The following is a 20218-nucleotide window of genomic DNA, read 5'->3' on the forward strand; positions in this document are numbered from 1 at the left end:
ATATCTTTGACAAATCATCATCATCAAATTTTCTGGCTGACTCAGAACTGAATCTGTTATAGAGGTCAGTGACTATACCCATCCCTGATAAGAAATGTTTGTGCAGCGAGGCGTGTAAAGGCAGTGATATGTTTTTTGTTTGCTTGTTTCTTTGTTGGAAGAATATTGTGTAGTCATGCACCAACAGCCGGCCCGAGGAGGTGTAGCTTTGAAGTCCTGTCTGCTAAACTGATTTAAAAATAAAATCCCAGAATCTCTCCTTACATGAATGACGGAGCTGATGGAGACAGTTTGATCTGTTTATTCATGTCATTTAATTTTTTTTCTCACATTTTTACACTGATTTGCTCACAACAGCTCAAGTTATATATCTTGCTTTATACAACTTGGTGATTTTTTTTTTGTTCCTGACCCAGGACGCTGAAGAGGGTAAGATGTGTGTAAGTGTTACAATGAACACACAGTAACAAACAAGTTAACAGCAGAAGTGAAACAGGTTGTGTCCCCACGCGCACGCACAACCTTTCAGACTCGGCTGCGGCAATCAGCTGCACTTGAAGCGCGTTCAGATCTGTGACGGAAGAAATCAACCCGTTTTATAAAGTGTTCTCATCTCCATGAAGAATACGATAACGATCATTTAATGAAGCTTCTGTCTGAACATGTGAGCTGCTTCTTCTCTGTCGTTCAGCTTTTGGTGTGTGGTAAAAAAAAAAAAGGTGTATGGAGGGGCGGAGGTTGAGCAGACTGACCGAAATTTGTCAGCTGCTGTGATTCAGTGTCTGTCTGACTGTCACAGTAGATGGATGTAGCAGACTTCAGGTTCCGTATGTCTCTTACAGTTTTAAACCTCATCATTATACTGATTTCCGCTCTCGCACCTGTTGAAGGTAAGATTTCACTGCAATATGAGTCCAGTTTTCAAGCTTTAATTCACGTTAGTCACATTTCTTGTAGTGTTTCCGATGCACTGTGAACGTGTAGAAACGTCAGCGTGTCAACGATGTAAACTATTAAACTGGATTCAGCTATATATAATTTATTGGAAGTGATCTAAAACAGCGATGAACTCCGTGATGACGTAGCAGCAGGCTGTTATACTGGCAGATGTTGCAGATGTTTCGCAAAGCACATAAAAGCAGTATACTGAGCTGTACTGAAGTGTAAATTCACCTATAAAAATACTGCACCCAAAACTGCGCCTTATGTCCAGATCACACGCTGCACTGCCGTGCTCGCCGACGTTTATGTGTTTGCGCGTGCGCAGTGTGAGCAGCTGCGGCGACACCCTCACGACAGTGATTGATGATCGGGAGCTGGTCGTGAGGTGTTAATCGCTTCTCGTTACCCCACGTGTACTACACGATGCACGATGCACGATGAAGGCCAAAATCGGGCCGATCGCCAAAACGGTCGCACGACTCAAAAATCGGCTCAAAATAGGCCAAAAATCGCACAGTGTGAGCCCAGCATTACTCTCCTGTAATGCCGGGCTCACACTGTGCCGACGTTCCTGAGGAACGCGAAAGGAGACCTTTGGCGTTCTTATGGTACGCCGTTCACGGGTTCTGGGCGAAAATCCAGTGCAATGACGCTCCCGCGGTAATAGACGTTCCAGCCCTGTATTCCAGCCCTAAACCTAACCTTATCCCTAGCCCTAACCATAACCTTTTTCCTGAGCTTAACCAGGACTTTAATGATGTTAAATAACGTGTTTCTAAGCGATTTGAAGAAAAAGAGCGAACATGTGTAGATTGAGTTCATACGGTTCTCATATTTCCTCATTTTTCTGAGGTCGTCATTTAGGAACGTGGTGGGTAGCCGAAAACGTAATATGTTGACGATTTGTCACCTAGCGTAAAATGTTACGCTTTGGGAGTGAGAACGTGTTGCATAATAACATGACGCTAAGCATCGACCAATGAATGTGAACTAACAACCACAAAGTCGCGGGTATGGCTGCACTGTAGGAAAAAATCCTAATATAAAAGAATTTTGTGCATTAAAGAATATCATTAAAGTTACGTAAATAGCATGTGATTTCACATTTCAAATGTAAATTAACATTAAATCACTATACATACATACATACATATCTACATACATATATATATATATATATATATACATATATATATATATTAGGGGTGCAACGATACACAAAATTCACGGTTTGGTTCGGTTCAATACTTTGGTGTCACGGTTCGATATTTTTTTGATACAAAAAAAATGTTCATGCCTTTTTATTAATTTGTCATTTATTAAATTTTCAGGGCACATTCTGCACCACCTCTCTGTGCGTTCATCATTTGTTTGAAGCCAGCTCACCTCCTGCAACCACTTTTCCGAGAATACGCGCTTCTTTTGTGGTTCGGACTCCTTCTGACATTTCTTTGGAGGTGGAGGAACATCACAGTAATTGCTTAAAGGAGCTTCTTCGACATCTTTATGAGTTCTAAACAAATGTCTGTCCTCCTCCTGAAAATCTTATGTACGCAAACACGCGTTGCAACTTCTTATCTTGTGCGCGTTTTTTATTTTGACAGCGAATGCGCACCTGCGGACCACTTATGTACAGCCCTGGTTATTTAGCTCGTCATATTGCAGCCACAGAAATTCTTTTGTCCATGAAACCATAAAGCTGCACTTTCTTTTTGCCTTATAGTCTGATTTGTCATAACTTTTCCGTTTTGTGGTAAGCTTTTCTTTGGCTGTCACTTCTTCACCCTGACCTGTCTTATTTGGCTCAGCAGAACTAAAATATATATCCTGCTGCTTTTACACAGGCACTCACATAACGCTCAGCGATTCTCTGCGCGATCAACCTCTCACATGTTTAAGCTTGCTGCGGGAGATTTCACTTGTCATGTTTGCATAAGCTAACGATTGATAAGATGATGTCAGAGGAATTGGTGCGGAAATTATCATCACTCACCAATCAGTGCTGTCGCTCTCTATACACAGTTCGAGTGATTGCAAAGTGAAAGCAAAAAACAAGCGCAAATTCAAACGCGATTTCAATATGTCACATATTGACAGTGGCTCATCGATGCCAATGACATAATTACCCAGCTACATTTCCGAAAGAATGCAAAAGCATTGACATATATTTTTCCTTCCTACGATAGGCCGACGGGCAGAGCAGAGATAGATTTTGGTAGCCCGACTGGAAAAATCGCTAGCCCCAGGTCGTCGGGCTAGTGATTTTGCGAGTCCTGTATCTGATTGAGGAATCACTCATCTTTGGAAAAGAGAGTTTATTACAGAGAAATGGCTCTTTCCAAAATAAAAGCTATACTATACGCTTCTTCTGGGCTATATTCTCAGCAGCATATTAAACATATCAGGTCCCCATAAGGAGAATCATGTGCTAACGGCTGTCTAAATGACTCGGGTAAAGTGTGTAGCATGCGTGCTTGTTGTTTTTGTCTGCTTCCACTTGTCTTTGCACTAAGATGATGTCGCGTAAATGTGCAGTCATATTCGTTGTGTTCCCACTAGTGCTGTCAGCGTTAATCTGAAATGAGGTTAACGCCACAACACGGCAAATCTCCGTTAACGAGCTACCGCGGATTGCCCCGTGTGTGGGGCTGGACAGCGTCAACACATTAACGAGCTAACTGCGCTAACACACTAGTTCCCACTCATGTAATTGAGCATTGCGTGGCACATCTGACATACTGTTTTACTTTAGTCCATGACACCCTTACCTTCAGGGTCATACGTCACATGAAGACCAAAATAGTTCCAAACGCCAGATCTGAATGAGGGTGGGGGAGGTTCAATTTGCCATGTTGCAAGGAGAGCTTAACTTCTGTCTTGCTAGCTTGCCCTGCGCTCAGTGAATCTGTGTTCGACTACTCCGCCTAGCCTGCACTGTCGAGCGCAGATCCACTGAGCGCTCAACACAGACAGCATCGTCAGAAGGAAAGTTGATAAAATAAATTAAAAATGTTGTATTGTTCATGCATATGCGTACCGAACCGAAAGCACTGTATCGAATGGTTCAATATCGATACGAGTATCGTTGCACCCCTAATATATATATATATATATATATATGTATATATATATGTGTATATATATATATATATATATATATATATATATATATATATATATATATATATATATATAATAGATTATTATATATATTTAAAAAAAAAATCCCTGCTCGCCCCTGTGGGCGGTCAATCCTTCAAGCTCGGGTCCTCTACCAGAGGCCTGGGAGCTTGAGCTTGTTTTCGTCTCTTGCCCACCGATGCCTTCTTGTTCCAGTAGCCCACTTCTCGTCAGGGTGCCCTGGTTCCTCAACACCTGACGCGGACCTTGTTGATCCGGGCGACATCCGAGCCGGCATGCCTTCATATTTATCTGTCTCGCACATGTCTGCGGTAGGCTTGGAATCGAACTTGCGATATATATATATAATGCTTGAATGATGATGATAAACGATTGATGAAATCCAAACTTGCCCATAACTTCCCAATTAACCCGATCAAAAGCCTTTTCAGCATCTAGCTCATAAGGACCATCTGAATTTTATTTTTATCCACATAATCAATAACATGTAGTATTCGGCGAACATTATCTTGCGTTTGTCTCTGCTTAATAAAACCAGTCTGATCCAAGCTAATTATCTGAAGAAGAATATTTTCAATTCTTTTAGCAAGAATGTATGTAAATATCTTATAGTCCTGATTAAGAACACTAATAGGGCGGTAATTTCCACAGTCAAGCCTGTCCTTTCCTTCTTTAGCTATTAAGGAAATAGAACCCTCATTCCAAGATGGGGAAATTACTCCCGTCTTTAAGATATTAGTAAACATTTAAAATTTAATTAATGTTAATCGTCTTTTTTTGTCCGTGCTTCTGATGCGCTGTCACAGTTTATGCGCAAATATAAAAATAATGATAAAGCAAGTGATATAAAACCATGATCAAAGTCAGTGATGATAGCACCAGTCTGAAAGTGTTATACTGGTAGAAAACGTGTAGTGTATATTGCTTTTGTGTGTATTTGCTTTAGATTTTTTTCTTAACTGGATAGCGTAGTGATGACAATATTTGCCTTTGCAACTTGTTAGACCCTAACCAAAGCAAACCACAAGTTACTCAAAAGAGATGAAAAAAAAAAACCCAAAAAACTTTTGTTGATCTTTTGTTCATCTTGGACTTATTTTATTTTCTCATCCTTTGCAGCTCTGCCTTTTCTTTTTCTGAATCATTTTTTAAATTGTCATACTTTCAGCAGAATGTGTTTATTTATTTCTCCTCCTCAGGTCAGTTTCATGTGGTCGGATCTCGCCAGCCTATCATAACCAGTCCAGGTGATGATGTCATCCTGCCGTGTCACGTGGAGCCAAAGTTTAATGTGGCGAGGTTGACGGTGGAGTGGTCAAGGCCCGATCGTCGTCCTGACCCCAGCGACCATCTGAGCCGAGTGGAATATGTTCATCTTTACAGGCACAACAAGGAGATGACTGACATGAAGATCCCATCATATTTCGGAAGGACGGCGTTGTTCACAGACGGCCTGAGAGAAGGAAACATCTCACTAAGAATCACCAATGTGACACAAGAAGATGAAGGAAGATACAGATGTTTCATCCCAAAGTTAAAGAGTCAAACAAAGTCTTCAATTGTTCACCTGATTGTTGGTGAGTTGGACTAAAAAGAGTCTTGTTGCTTGGTTTCAAACTTGCCTTAAAGACTTTTGCAAAAATTATTGCAAATAATTTCAGATCTTTTGTTCTGCCAAACTTAAATTCAGCTAAAACTGTGACAACAGAGACACCACTGCATCCTGAAACTCTCCAAACTCCTAATCTGGCAGAAGAGTTTCACAGTAAAGGTGAGAACATGAAGAACAAATTAAGACCATTAAAAAGTCTTTCTCTCACTGATTGCAGCCTCTCTGTGTAGTCCTTTACACGCGCAGCTCTTATTTTGAAGCACATACAGGAAGTGTAGTGTAATACCCTTAAGCAGTTCTGTTTTATGTTTTCTGCTCTGAGAATTCTGGGACTTGAAGTATTAAAGTCAGCGTCAGGACTTATATTTCAGTAATTCAAACTTTATTTAACTGTTATGTAACTTATGTGCTTGATAGTTTAATACATGTTACCATTATGTTGTGTCTTACAGTAGATCTCATCTCTGTTTGTTTTTTCCTGGCAGGTGGTTTGTCCCGTCGGAGCCGACTGATCCCACTTGTGGTTTTCTGTGTTTTTATTCTGCTCTGTGTCGCAGTCGCAGGAGGCCGGTCAAAGCGTCAAAAAACAGAAGTATGTAAAAGACAGGCCCACTAGAGGGCGTCATCCCCTCAGGCCACCATCATGAAGTCTGTTTTGGTCTGTTTGGTCAGAGACATTCATATCAGTGTCCTCCCTGAGGTCATTCTGTAGCTCTGGGAGTGCTACTCCAATTCCTCCTTACACAAAGGAGCAGGTAATAGTCCTGCTGATGGGTTAAGGACCTTCTATTTCCCAATGGCACTTATTGATGTTCCAAAAAAACATTGCTTTCAGATTGTTTCAGATATTTTTTGAAGAACACTGCACACCATGCTAAAATATTCCAAGTTTTTTTTTCTAATAGTTTTTTACAAAATACCTTGTTGGTGCAAAAATACAGCTTTATTCCTAATAAACTGTGCTACACTTGGTGATTCATCATAGATTCAACTATAAAAATGGAAACAATTTTTTTTTGGTTGCTTGTTTTTGGTGAAAAAGCAGCCAGTGTTCAAAGAAAAAGTCTGAAAAACATTCAGAAAGCATAGAGATTAACTATGATCTTTGGTCATGTTTTTAAGGATAACTTTTTTGGGGAAGAGGAACAACTTTATTGACTGACCAACGCATTTTCGGGTCGTGGCCTTCATCAGGGTCAAGGTCACAAGCCAGGAGGCTTTGGTCAGTCAGTAAAGTTGTTCCTTTTCCCTTTAAGTGTTGCTGGATTTCCTGAATTGTGATTTTTTTTCATCCACGTATCTTGGAAACAGGTGAAGTTGTGCCAGAATTGTTTGCAAAGATCACTTTAAAAAAAAAAAAGAAGAGCACTCAGAGAGCTGTATGCCCAGCCAGGCAAGATAAACTTTAATCGTCACGATGAGACTTCTTCTCTGTCTCTGTCAGTCCCTGCATCCTTAAATGTCTCCAGTTGTCCCGGGTTCTCTCTGACTTTCTCCTTGGTGCATTTAAACCCCTGTTCCTCCTTGTCTTCGTCATCTGTTGTCTTCATCTCTGCTATCAGTCATCATAATTTTCCCATCTCTGTGCAAGTCTGCAAATTTCTTTATTAAATCATAAGATTCCTAAATTTATCAAGTCTCTCTGTGCCTGGGTCCTCGTCACAAAACATGACATCATTGTTTTGTGCATTTTAACACAATTTAATTGTGAAAGAAAAGCAAAACACTTTTTCACAGTCTGTAACAAAACCATCAAATCAGATAAAAGTTATTTAAATGCTGCAAACGAAGAATGGATTGGAATAAAAAAAAACATATCCTAACCTTCATTACAGGGGTAAAATGATGAATGATCTTCATAGTGAGTAAAAAGTAAACTGAGTGCATTTTTTGGACAGAGATTCACTTTTAATGTGTATGTATAATATAATACAGATACATAAAAAATACACTCCAAAAATAGAGTCCTTGAAATGTACAAATGCACAAAATATTGATTAAAAAAAATATAAAAATGGAGGCAACTTTGCCTCCATGGTACAATGTATACAATGTATGAAAAGATCTTTACTGCAGATACTACTATGGCTCTAGTTGGAGGTTGGCAAATCACTTTTGGTGGTAGGGTAACAAACATTGTGGGAAAACACGTTTCCAACACTGCAGATTACCTGGGTGCACTGTAAAAAAAAAATCCTAATATAAAAGTATTTTAAAGTTTTGTACTGTTCTTCTAGAATATCTGTTAATTTGTGTTCTCACGAGTAAATATATTAATTTATCTTATGTTGTAAAAGATGTTTTCTGATTGTCATTTAATTTTGGAAATGATTTTATTTTGGTGATTATAGGTGACTTCACTTCCTGTTCCGTTTTGTTGTGAAGCGCAAACTGCTAAAAATATATGTATGGTTTTCCCTCCGGTGTTGCTGTCAATAAAAGAAACGGGAAAAGTAAGCAACAAAGGGTGTGCATTATTGAGAGAACATGGCCGAAGAAGAAGAAAACTCTTCGAGCTCAACAATATCATTAAATTTACATCAATAGACTGTGATTTTACATTTCAAATGTAAATTAACGTAAAATCACTGTAATGTAATAAAACATAATTTTCTTGTTTTTTAAATGTATCTGTCTGTACTTATGCATATTTAGATTGTTAAAATACATTCACAAATGTATCATGATTTCACAAATATTTGTCTGTTATTTGAAAGATTGAACTGTTAAATACAAATGTAATGCTATGGAAAAATATATGAAATGTTTCCTATAAACTTTTTTAACATCAAATAATTTTTACTCTTATTGCTATTTAGGGCAATCGTGGCTCAAGAGTTGGGAGTTCGCTTTGTTATCAGAAGGTTGCTGGTTCAAGCCCCGGCTTGGAAAGTCTCGGTCGTTGTGTCCTTGGGCAAGACACTACACCTACCACCTACTGGTGATGGCCAGAGGGGAATTATAAAGTGGAATTGTAAAGCGCTTTGAGGGTCTCAAAAGCACGGTATGAATGCAATCCATTATTATTTAAACCAACTGTTAACTGTACATTTAAGTATTATTATTCATATTGCTGCATTCATTGACCTTGTTTATAGGCATAGCTGGACTGGCCATCGGGCATACCGAGCATTTGCCTGGTGGGCCGATGGGGATTTTTCGTTTTTATGGGCCGATGGTTTTTTTTTCTTTTCCGTAACGGTATAAACACTGAAAGGTGGTGGATTGTCCAGATGAAGGGAGATGTGTAAAAATAACTCAGTTGTTTGGTGGTGGCTATTGCAGAGCTTCCACAGACTCAGTAACATTAGCAAGTGATGGAGGCAAGCAGATGCAAAACGCTGGCAGGTGGATGACGGAAAGGCAGGAGGAGCAGAGCCCCGAGGCGGTGAGCTGAACTTCAGGTAAGAAGTTATGACCTGCAGTCTATCTGGGTCAGATATAAACCAAGTTTAGGTGGAGTTTATTTTTGTTATGCTGACTCTTTACAGTCAGTTACAATAACTCGTATTGCGTACTAGCTAGCATGATGGAGTTTATATACAGCTGGGCGGGTGCTATGATGTTATTGATGTTGAACTTGTTTTATCTTATTTTATTTATAAGGTTAGTTATTAGAGTTTTCAACCGTCCCATAAAAAACAGAATGGTCTCGTATTCAGAGAAAATATTGCACTTTTCGTATTGAGGTGAAAAGGAACACAGTTTGTCCCGGTGTTGTGCCAAAAAGAGATTTCTGGTATTTGCCAAAAACTGATTGCTCGTATTTAAACTGCTATAAGTAACTTGTTGGGCTATGATATATGAAACAGATGTCAAATGCATCCCTCATGGATGACATAAAGTCATCTTGAGCCACAAACAACATTCGTGTAACAAGGTAGAAGCCACAATTAGTTTTTGGCAGTGACTTTTATATAACCTTTATTTATGCAGTTAAAAAAAATCTCATTAACATTAAAAATGTCTTTTGTAAGAGTAAGTTGGCCAAGAGGACAGCAGAAATGGCAGCAAATATTACAATAGTTCTGTAAAAATATTTTAAGTAGGGATAAAAGACCCGATTGGTTATAATGTAAGTACAATAACACAGAGTTATAAAGATACTTGAAAAACTGATAATTTTTTAGTTCTATATATAACCCCTTTGTAAACCCTGTTCACCGAAGTCTATTTACCAACATACGTAAAGATATTACACATAAAAGATACACAGAAACATTGGAAATCACTTTTTGGCACAACACCGGACTTCAGCTACAATGAAAAAGACACAAAGCTGGATTTATTCGGTGTCTTTGCTGCACAGCTGCCTCTTCTTCTCTCATTCTCTCCTGTTTCTACTTCAATCATGAAACTGATCATTGATTAGCTGATTGGCTTTTCTCTCTTGTTTGTTTATCGCCCACTTTGTGCCAGAAAGAAGAAACCAGCGGATGTCGCGCTTAAACAACAGCAGCACGTTTAAGCTTGATCAGCTGTGGTTAGAATTTATTTAATATTAATTTCTAGTATCAGCTGATGATTGCTGGAGCCACAGCTGCAAAAGCTGCTGGTCATGATATCGGTTTGGATATGTGGTGAGAAGGAAACATGAAGATGAAACCAGGAGATGTCCTTACTGAATCATCAGAGCTGAACAGGTGATGGAGAAATAGGTTTACCTTTTAGGTGACATGAATGGGTTGGATGGTGTATGAATAGGGAGGATGGTGTATGTTTAAGTTTATTAGATTGATACATATATGCCAACAAGACAGTGTACATCACTGTGACAACAGCGTTTGTTTTCATTCAAAGGCTTTATGGTTTTTCCTATAATACCTGGTGGGCCGGTCTCTAGTCAAAATGCCCGGGCCGATTTTTTGTCCCAGTCCAGCCCTGGGGCGGTATCTATACTTTTATTGTTAAAATGTACGTCTCAACCAAGTACTGAATGCTTTTTATGTTTTTAGCAGCAGATATTGTAAAAAAAAAAAGGAAGAAATCTTTGGGGGTGCTTTGATTCATTTTGAATGGGCTAAAATCGCCCATGATGCAGTCATTGACAGGAATTACACAGCAAATTCAAAAGTGTTAAATGTTTTGGTGTTAGTAGTCTTCTTGCAAAAGTAGAGTTAATTTTACTCTAAGAAGAGTCACATTCTTTTAATCTAACTCTGAGGTGTAAAATGATAGTAGTTAAAATCGAGTGTTAAAAATGAGTGTTTCTGTTTCAAATCTGGAGGTGTTACAATGGAAACATTAACTCTTGACCTCTGAACTCCTACAGGGGCTATGACACCAATAGAGTAATTCACAGACTCCGCCCCCAGCACCATAGACTCCAATCGAAGCTGAAGTGAAGCCGTTTCAGAACATTTTGCTCTACATATTTGAGTTGTTTGCCATGCTTGGTAAGTCATTTTTTCAAAGATTGTTTCAATTATTATTATTAGCTTTTACTTCTGTGGCTCTTTGGAGTTGAGACAAAGCTGTGTGAAAGGCATTAGCCATGTTGCTCGGTGATAGCATAATATTCTGTTTTAGCTAGCTGAAAGGTATTGTTTGCGGGCAAATACCACAGCCTTGAAAAAAAGCTTGCATTTGAATTTTCAGTCAAACCTAAAACAATGTCTAGAATGTGAAATGTTGGTATAATGGTGCTACTTGAAGCCTGAAAATGATCTCCCATAAAAATAAAAACGAGCAAACAGCAGTAGCAGACGTCCTGACTCGGTTCTACGTTAGCATTTAGATTCCTCCAGAGTTTTGTGCACACGGTTTAGGTACAAATGAAAAAGGTTGAGGTTTTACATTTAGTTCAGTATTACCTGTTGCCTGTGTCCTTGTCTTTTGGGAAAATACTTTACACAAGTAATGGCTCAAAAAGGATTCCTTTTTTTTTTACTGTGCTGCAATTATTACAGGATTATTTGTGCCATTAATTAGTGTCAACTAATTTTTATTCAATCTCCACATAGGATATACTTGTGAAGATGGAGTATGGGGGAGAGCAGAAGTGTGTTGAAGTTCCACAAAGTGATGAATGAAGGACATGCATATTGTATTGAAGAAATAAGTGATGAGAATGCTGTTATTTGCATTTACCAGCTCACCTATGTCAGACCTTTTGATAAACGAAATTCTAATGAAAGTGAGAACATGTACACTGTTACATCTTTCAGAAAATGTTTTGAAATTGTGGTGCACAGTTCAGAATAAATGTTTTTCAAAAACCATTGCGTCTTTTTAGTAAATGTTTATTTCCAAGAGAAATTTCTAGAGGTTCAGAACAGTAAAATTCCCGCTTTTTAGAATTAATTAGAAGATAACTCTTACGTAGTTAAACTAAAATACTCTTTGAGAGTTAATATATAAACTCCTAACACCAAGTGTTAAATTATCAACTCCAGACAGATTTGGTGTTTAACACTAAATCAGAGTTAACGTACCAACTCTCCAAAGAGAGTTAAATTAACACCCTCTGGTGTGGACCCATATAGACACTTTAATAGTGTTGAAATCAAATCTGACAGTGTTAATTTGGACATGCTGGATGTTCTTTTAAATGTGGTCGTTAAGAGTGTTGCATCTCACCAAAAAGGTCGTTGGTTGGAATCGTTTAGGCTGAATGGTGTCTTTGACTTTTGGCTGTGAGTATCTACACTCACCCACTACAGTGTGGGTGTAGATGTGTAGACCTTTCACTCTTCTGTCATCGGCTTCACTCCATCCACCCTCTCTCTAAATTCCCCTGAACAAGGTCCCTGAACTGGATAAGATGTAAAGAGAATTAATATGTGTGTGGATTAAGATTATTACGATGGAAACACAGTTAAAATAACTAAAACTTAATAATGTGTTTAAAAGCGGAAGTAGAAAAAATGGAAACTAAACGCACGTCAGCATGAAGCCACTGCTTCTTCTTCTTATTTAACTTTCACTTTCAGACTCAGAGCCGCGCATGAAGCGCTTCCTTCCTTCATGTTACTGAACGTGTTACTGAAGAAAACAGCTTGTTTTATCATTTTTTCTCGTCTCCATGAAGAGAATGGTGGTAACGATCAGCTAATTAAGCTCCTGTCTGAACAGGTGAGCTGCTTCTTCTCTGTCATTCAGCTTTTGTGCAACTCTTGCTGGGATTTGTAAATATTCGTCATTTTATTTGCCCGCGCTCTTGAACTGCAGGTTAATTAAAAATCGAAATAAAGAGGAACTAACTGCTGCTTTTGATTTTTGTGGGCTGTTAACTTTTTACTGTTTACTGTAAATAATAGGAATTTCCCATCACTTGACTTGGAGTTTTTCAGGCTTCCTTTACTGTTGCAGAAAACTTCCTGTTTTTCTGGCACTAAAATTCCCTGCTAACATTTATGTAAGCTTGTGTTATTATCATTATCATTATTATTATTATTATTATTATTATTATTATTAATGGCACCTGGAAAGAAGTAAATACAGGGGGCAGCGGGGGCGTGGGACAAAAAAATGACTGCTTTAAATGTGTGCGAAGTGGGCGGAGGGAGAGAGACAGACTGGTATTTATCAGCTGCTGTCAGTCAGCGTCTGTCTCACACTCACTGTAGATGGATGTAGCAGAGTTTAGGTTCAGTGTGTCTCTCTCAGCTTTAAAGCTCACCTTTATGCTGCTTTTCGCTCTCACTGTTGAAGGTAAGATTGCTCTGCCATATGAGTCCAGTTTTGTTTAAGCTTTAATTCATGTTAGTCGTATTTTTCTAGTGTTTCCGATGCACCTTGAACGTCTGTCAATAATGCAAATTATTAAACTTGCTTTAGTTACAAATATTATAATTTAATGGGAGTATTTAAAAACAGTGGCGGACACAGTGATGATGTAGCAGCAGTCTGATATACTGGCTGATGTTGCAGATGTTTCACACTGTAAATAAAAGCAGACGCTGTATTCAAGTGTAAATTAGTCTAAACATACTGCACCAAAAAGTGTGCCTTACTCTTCTGTGTAAAGTTATGTTGGGGGTTTAGAAAGGAAGCTCATTTTTTATTATTATGCTATCAGAGTTTAGCTATTTCTTTTAGTTTATAGGCCTATATATATATTGTGCTCGGAAATAAAACATGTTTAAATCATAAATAACTGAGCTGAATCTATTAGTCAGGTTTGAGCATTTCACTATAGAAGTTTCTAGTTTCTTTGTCAGTTTAAAGATTTTTATTAACTTAATTCATTTAATTTTATTATTCTTTATTCATTTATTTTTAAACCTGTAGCTAATCAGCCAAATAGAAACTTTCTGAAATGATCAGTTACTCTGGGATGGTGGTGATAATTAGCTGTGAAAATGATTCGTTTTATTAATGCTTGCTTGTACAGAGACACATGTAGCATTAACCAAAGCCACATGTCCACAGTGTTTACAGCCTGAGCCAAGCTAGCTTGGTGCATGTTGTAAATGAGCCACTAAGCTATAATACATGAATTGGAACATGTAAATAAAGAAGGAAGAGCACTTTGCTCTCCACATGCTTCGCAAACAGAGGAATCTTTCTGTCAGTGATTTGTTTTTGCTCGTCTTAATCTTCTTAATCACTGTTTTTGAAGTTACAGGTGCTCTTTTGTGGAACTCTTGGTGTTATTTATCAATATTAATTTACTTTTATTATAATGTAACTTACATTCAATGCAAGAATACGATGTAAAGACCTGAAGCCTGCCCCACAGCTGTGTGGAGATTTGGGTCTATTTTAAAACAGGCTTTGGTTCTAAAATTAAAGCTGTGCTGATTTCAGAGACCCAAACCTGTCCATGTTGCACATTTTACTGAGATGCATGTTTAACACTGTTAGAGCTGCACTTTTTCAGCATTTATCAGCTGCCGTGAGACAGTTTCTGCCTCACTGTCACTGTAGATGGATGTAGCAAAGTTTAGGTTCAGTGTGTCTCTCTCAGCTTTATGCTGCGTTTTGCTCTCAAGTCTATTGAAGGTAAGATTTCACTGCAATTACTTCATGTCTTTAGAAAACATTTAAGCTTTAATTCATGTTAATCATCTTTTTTTGGCAGTGCTTCTGATGCGCTGTCACCATGTTTACACTTGCGAGTTTATACACAAATATAGAAATAATGATAATGGAAGTGATTTAAAACTGTGATAAAAGTCAGTGATGATGTAGCACCAGTCTGAAAGTCTGTTATACTGGCAGATGATGCAGAAAACGTGTAGTAGAGATGGACCGATCCGATATTACGTATCGGTATCGGTCTGATACTGACGTAAATTACTGGATCGGATAACGGAGAGAAATAAAAAAATGTAATCCGATCCATTAAATATCAAAAAAGCACCTCACAAAACTTGCGACACGGCGTGACTCGGCTCATAACCGTAGCATGTCAGAGCAGTGTGCTCACCTGATAGAGCTGTGTGTATTTGTAGCCTCGCTACCAATCCGGCATTTCATCTCCGAGGAAGTTTTCCCAGAGAGAAGTAAAGCAAGTGTGTAAGTTCATCTCCGAATATTTGTAAAGCATTCCCACGTTAAGCTTAACAACCGATACCTGGAGCGACTGCCTCTTCTTGCTGCTACTTCAATCATGAAACTGCTTAATGATCAGCTGATCGGCTTTTCTGTCACGAGTCCGTCTCTCTTCTTAGTTTTTGGCCCACTTCTCACCAGAAAGAGGAAACCAGCGGCTGAACAACAGCAGCACGTTTAAGCTTGATAAGCTGTTGTTAGAATTTATTTAATATTACTTTCTACACCAGGATCTTTTTCTACGTAGCTGACGGCTGGTAACTGTGCAGGGGCGGATCTAGCAAAGTTTAGCCAGGGGGCCCGATAGGGCATGAACAGGGAAAAGGGGGGCACAAAGACATACTTTTCTTTCTTATTCTCATTTAAAATGTCTAGCTTTTAATAAATAATTGTCTGAATCTTACACCCAAAGTTTCAATCTGATGAAAAATGTATAGAAGTCCATTACTGTATATAGTAACTATTAAGTCTAATATACTCTAGTAAGCTATAGTGCTTTTTCCTTTGTGAAGATACCATCTGTGCAGTCTGCAATTCTGTAGAAGAAAGATGTTGAATCTATTTAATTATTCTTGAAAAATAAAAATAATTGATTTCTGTGCATTTTTTTCACACTGCATCAAATTAAAGTTGATTATGTCGATTAACCCTTTAAGACCTACCATAGAACCAAGTCCGCCAGAGCTTATATCATATTTTTACATGCTGTGGAGCCATTTTTGGGAGCATTTCAAGTTGCTATACATCAATACAACCATTACAGCCCAGATTTTAATAATATGTCTGCATTAAGTCCATAGTAACCACACTAATTGCAAAAAAGTGCAATAAACTACAAAAGAATTGAAAATCGTTTTTGGTTTTTTTTACATATATTTCTACTTGGAGAAATTTAAGAGGCTTATCCCTCAAAACTGTAAATACAAAAAAGTTGCACAAAATAGTTTCCCACCACAGGAAATTTATTTTGAGTGTCTTCATAGTTTTATTTTTGAGATACAACAATTTTTATACACTGCAGGAAAAACGAAAAGCAATCCTATGATGCAAATTTGCAAAAAAGCAGCATATGCATCAAAATAAACTATTTCCAGCAGTGCAATATGAGTCCTAAGCATCCCAGAAACGACACAGAAAGTCATAAAGTCAAACATGACTTATAAAAACACCAGTATAGGCTTTCGAGGCCTACAAGTAAAAAACTACATTTTTCGCGAAAATGACGTCACTTCCGGTTTCGGGCAGGAAATGGCGGACATGCGATCATTCGCTCTGGCGTCTGTTTCAATGTAGGAAGTGTTATGAACAGCTGATCGGATCGGCAAAGGTGTTTCTGGAATATTATGTTTTTGTTGCTGCAAGTGCTTTTTATGCAGTTTTTGCAAAGTTATATGTGGAAGGAAACTGTGACCGAGGACAAGCTGATGGCACAAGATGTAAGTACAACTCCTCCGGTTTCATATGCAAAAAAAATTATTGCGCTAGCTTACGTGGTTGCAGAGCTACCGGGATTTAAAAATAGTTACGCAAAACAGAGCGTGCCCGCTCCGACCGGCTTTAAAGGGTTAAGCATCATGAGGTGGAGGGTGGGGAGTGGTTCCCTATTTTTTTTTTTTTTGCTGGGAGTTTGAAACCCTATTAGTTAGGTTGCTTACTCTTTAAAATACCAGAATAGGGAGGATGGAGTAGGTTTAAGTTTATTAGATTGATCAGTGTTGCTGAACTATAAAATATTTTGGGTGCAGTGTATTTTTTGCATACAGGTATAACAGAATAGCTTTAGCGTTTGTTTGTTTTTTTTACTTGCGTATTAACTTATACAAAAAGCAGCAAGATATTAAAAAAACAGTTTTATTGATTAAAACACACTATATCGGATTCATATCGGTATCGGCAGATATCCAAATTTATGATATCGGTATCGGACATAAAAAAGTGGTATCGTGCCATCTCTAACGTGTAGTATATGTGGCTTTTGCGTTTATTTATTTTTAAATATTTCTTTCGCACACGTATAACTGGATAGCGTAGAGGTGACAACATTGGCCTTTGGAACTTGGTCGGGGGTCCAACTTCGAGGAATGTGTCTAAGGGGGATGTTAGACCAAAGCAAACCACAAGTTCCTCAAAAGAGATTTTAAAAAAACCCAAAAAACTTTTGATATTTTGTTCGTCTTGGATTTATTCTATTGTCTTATTCTTTGCAGCTCTGCCTTTTCTTTTCCAAGTGGTACAAATTAAAGTTTGCTCTTAGTCACATTTTATACTAAAAAGTTGGATATAATTTCATGGAAAGTTTTAACATCTATTAAGACATTTTTTTAATTGTCATACTTAACTTGGTTTTCAGCAGGATGTATTTCTTTATTTTCTTCATTTTTCTCCTCCTCAGGTCAGTTACATGTGGTTGGATCTCCTCAGCCTATCGTAGCTGCTCCAGGTGATGATGTCATCCTGCCGTGTCACGTGGAGCCAAAGTTTAACGTGGTGGGACTGACGGTGGAGTGGTCGAGGCCTGATCGTAATATGGAATATGTACATCTATACAGGCACAACAGGGAAATGACTGACATGAAGTACATCGGGAGGACGGCGTTGTTCACAGATGGCCTGAGAGACGGAAACATCTCACTAAGAATCACTAATGTGACACAAGAAGATGAAGGAAGATACAGATGTTTCATCCCAAAGTTAAAGAGTCAAACAAAGTCTTCAATTGTTCATCTGATTGTTGGTGAGTTGGACTAAAAATATTTTTGTTGTTTGGTTTTAAACTTGGGTTATTTTACCAACAACTTGTTTTTGCTCATTAAAGAATATTTGAATATATCGTAAATAATTTAAAATCTTCTGTTCTGCCAAACTTAAATTCAGCTAAAACTGTGACAACAGAGACACCACTGCATCCTGAAACTTTCCAAACTCCTGATCTGGCAGAAGAGTTTCACAGTAAAGGTGAGAACATGAGGAACAAATAAGAGACAGTTAAAAAGTCTTAAAAAAAAAAAAACAGGTTACAGCTGGATCAAAATCATCTTTATGGTGTGGTTTTCTCTCACTGGTGGCACCCTCTCTTTGTTGTCCTTAACATGTGCTCCTCTTAATTTGAAGCACATACAGGAAGTGTAGTGTACTTTCCTTAAGCAGCTCTGATCTCTTGTCTTTCTGTGAAGCAATAAAGCTACCAGTCCTGACCATCAGTGATATCTCAGTAATTCAAACTTTATTTCATTGTTATGTAACTTCTGTGCTTGGTAGTTTAATAAATGTGACATTCGTGTTGTGTCTTACAGTAGATCTCATCTGTGTTTGGTTTTTCCTGGCAGTTGGATTGTCCCGTCGGAGCCGACAGATCCCACTTGTGGTTTTCTGTGTTTTTATTCTGCTCTGTGTCACAGTCGCAGGACGCTGGTTCACTGAGTCAAAGCGTAGAAAAACAGAAGTATGTAAAATACTTAAATCTTTGATTTTATGCATTTACCTCATGGCTGAAGGATGGAAATCAAGGAAAACTGTGTGTCTGCTCTCTCTTACTCCAGCTTGCGAGTGGAGCTTCATAGGTGCCTTACTATTGGACACATTGGAAAAATTAACAGAGGTGAAAGCATCACCCACTTCACTTAACTTTTTGTTTAAGGATTCAAAGCAACAACGTTTCCAGCCTCATGTATCCTGTGGATACGGCGGCTCTGCAGCAGGAGGATTTCACAATGTCTTGTAAATTGTTTGGAGTCACGCTGAACCCCTGGTTTAAACAAGACAGTTAAAATACAGAAACAACAACTATCCTTGGTGCCAAAGTTGACTTCTGGGATCAAACTTCAAAAGCGTGAAGTGGTCTGCTGTAGAGCAGAACTCTAAAAAGATTTTTCGTGACTGTTTGAGCAAATCTTCTGTCCACGTTAGTTTCATGTGAGGAAACCTGTACAAGGACACAGAGAAGCATTTAGGTCGACGGCTTTAAAATGCCCTTCAGTTACTTTACAGTCATAACTAAAGTGCTTTGAGCAGGGCAGCTGTCTTTGACTAAAATAATAACCAATGTCATTGAAGCTGGTTTATGGTAATGTTGTTTTCAAGAGCTTGCATTTAAAAAATAAAAAAAATAAAATAAAGGTTGGTCTCTTTCAAACATTGCTATTTCTGATTTATAAAGTATGAACTTTTACGTTTCCTCTCTTTATTCGTATGGCTCAGAAATCAATTTGTGTTGCAATTTTTTTTAAAAAGTAACTGGAGTTCATTTAATTTAACAAAACCTTGATGCACTGAACCAGTGGCGGAGCGGGGGTGGTGGGGGGTGCTTATTGGGCTTAAGCCCGGGTTGTTTTTTCAGAAGCCCGGGGTCTTTTGGAGTGTAATTTTTTCATAGTTAGATGCCTGGCTGACAACTGAATAAAACAAAAAACTACACACAATATTCGAAGCACATAGTGCACACTGTGGGAATTTACGACTGTGCGTAAATCCCCCCTAATATTGGTATGATCCGAGCTCAGACACTAAATGACTGAGCGAGGTGGCGGGGGGAGCTGCTGCCTGCGAGTGCGCTGTTGGAGAATCGCAGCGAAGCAGTCAGAGGAGAACTGAAGTTTGACCAGGTACCAAAGCAAATCATTCGTACTACACAAATAATGTAAATATGACGGTGTATCATGAAAGATTGATGTCAAACTGATCACTTGACCCATTATCACATTACTTGTTCTTCAAGTGAATCAACAAATGGCGAAATGAAAAGCCGAACAACAACAATGCTGTTTCTTTAGAGAGTCTTAGCTTACATGAGTGTTTATTTCATATTTTCAGTTGTTACCCTCCACGGCTAAATAAATCGGTTTCAGTAATTTACTGATATACAAGAATGGACATAAGGAGCTTCTTTCAAAGAAAAAACTCAGGTAGATGTTATTTTATATATTATGCTTTGTATGTTGTTCAGTATATTTCTATGCAAAACAAGAGGAATTTCAAAACACAGCAGTATATTCACAGTTGAAACCAGATACTTACATACACTTTATG

The 20218-nt window shown here is 38.2% G+C and overlaps 2 protein-coding genes across 2 annotated transcripts; both read left to right on the top strand.

Annotated features, from left to right (window-relative positions):
• The first annotated feature begins 802 nt into the window (after positions 1 to 802).
• On the top strand, positions 803 to 6311 carry LOC118453629 (myelin-oligodendrocyte glycoprotein-like). Its single transcript, XM_087838243.1, has 4 exons — positions 803 to 890; positions 5283 to 5660; positions 5774 to 5854; positions 6181 to 6311. The coding sequence occupies exons 1-4, from the start codon at positions 803 to 805 to the stop codon at positions 6309 to 6311; spliced, it is 678 nt and encodes a 225-aa protein (XP_087694369.1).
• A 6952-nt stretch (positions 6312 to 13263) lies between these two features.
• LOC148103959 (myelin-oligodendrocyte glycoprotein-like) lies at positions 13264 to 18980 on the top strand. Its single transcript, XM_087835175.1, has 5 exons — positions 13264 to 13348; positions 17586 to 17927; positions 18068 to 18148; positions 18520 to 18635; positions 18733 to 18980. Exons 1-5 carry the CDS (start codon positions 13264 to 13266, stop codon positions 18751 to 18753), a joined length of 645 nt encoding a protein of 214 aa, XP_087691301.1. The 3' UTR covers positions 18754 to 18980.
• The last annotated feature ends 1238 nt before the right edge of the window (positions 18981 to 20218 follow it).

The sequence above is a fragment of the Neolamprologus brichardi genome, chromosome 3, assembly GCF_056152115.1.
Source record: "Neolamprologus brichardi isolate AB-2024 chromosome 3, ASM5615211v1, whole genome shotgun sequence".
Lineage (NCBI taxonomy): Eukaryota > Metazoa > Chordata > Actinopteri > Cichliformes > Cichlidae > Neolamprologus > Neolamprologus brichardi.

Excerpts from the sequence above, each read along its gene's own strand:
- LOC148103959 (XM_087835175.1), top strand. The coding sequence starts at position 13,264 with ATGGATGTAGCAGAGTTTAGGTTCAGTGTGTCTCTCTCAGCTTTAAAG. Across the intron at positions 17,928-18,067 it reads AATTGTTCATCTGATTGTTG|CTAAAACTGTGACAACAGAG; the intron begins GTGAGTTGGACT and ends ACTTAAATTCAG. Across the intron at positions 18,636-18,732 it reads CAAAGCGTAGAAAAACAGAA|CTTGCGAGTGGAGCTTCATA; the intron begins GTATGTAAAATA and ends CTCTTACTCCAG.
- LOC118453629 (XM_087838243.1), top strand. The coding sequence starts at position 803 with ATGGATGTAGCAGACTTCAGGTTCCGTATGTCTCTTACAGTTTTAAAC. Across the intron at positions 891-5,282 it reads CGCTCTCGCACCTGTTGAAG|GTCAGTTTCATGTGGTCGGA; the intron begins GTAAGATTTCAC and ends TCTCCTCCTCAG. Across the intron at positions 5,661-5,773 it reads AATTGTTCACCTGATTGTTG|CTAAAACTGTGACAACAGAG; the intron begins GTGAGTTGGACT and ends ACTTAAATTCAG.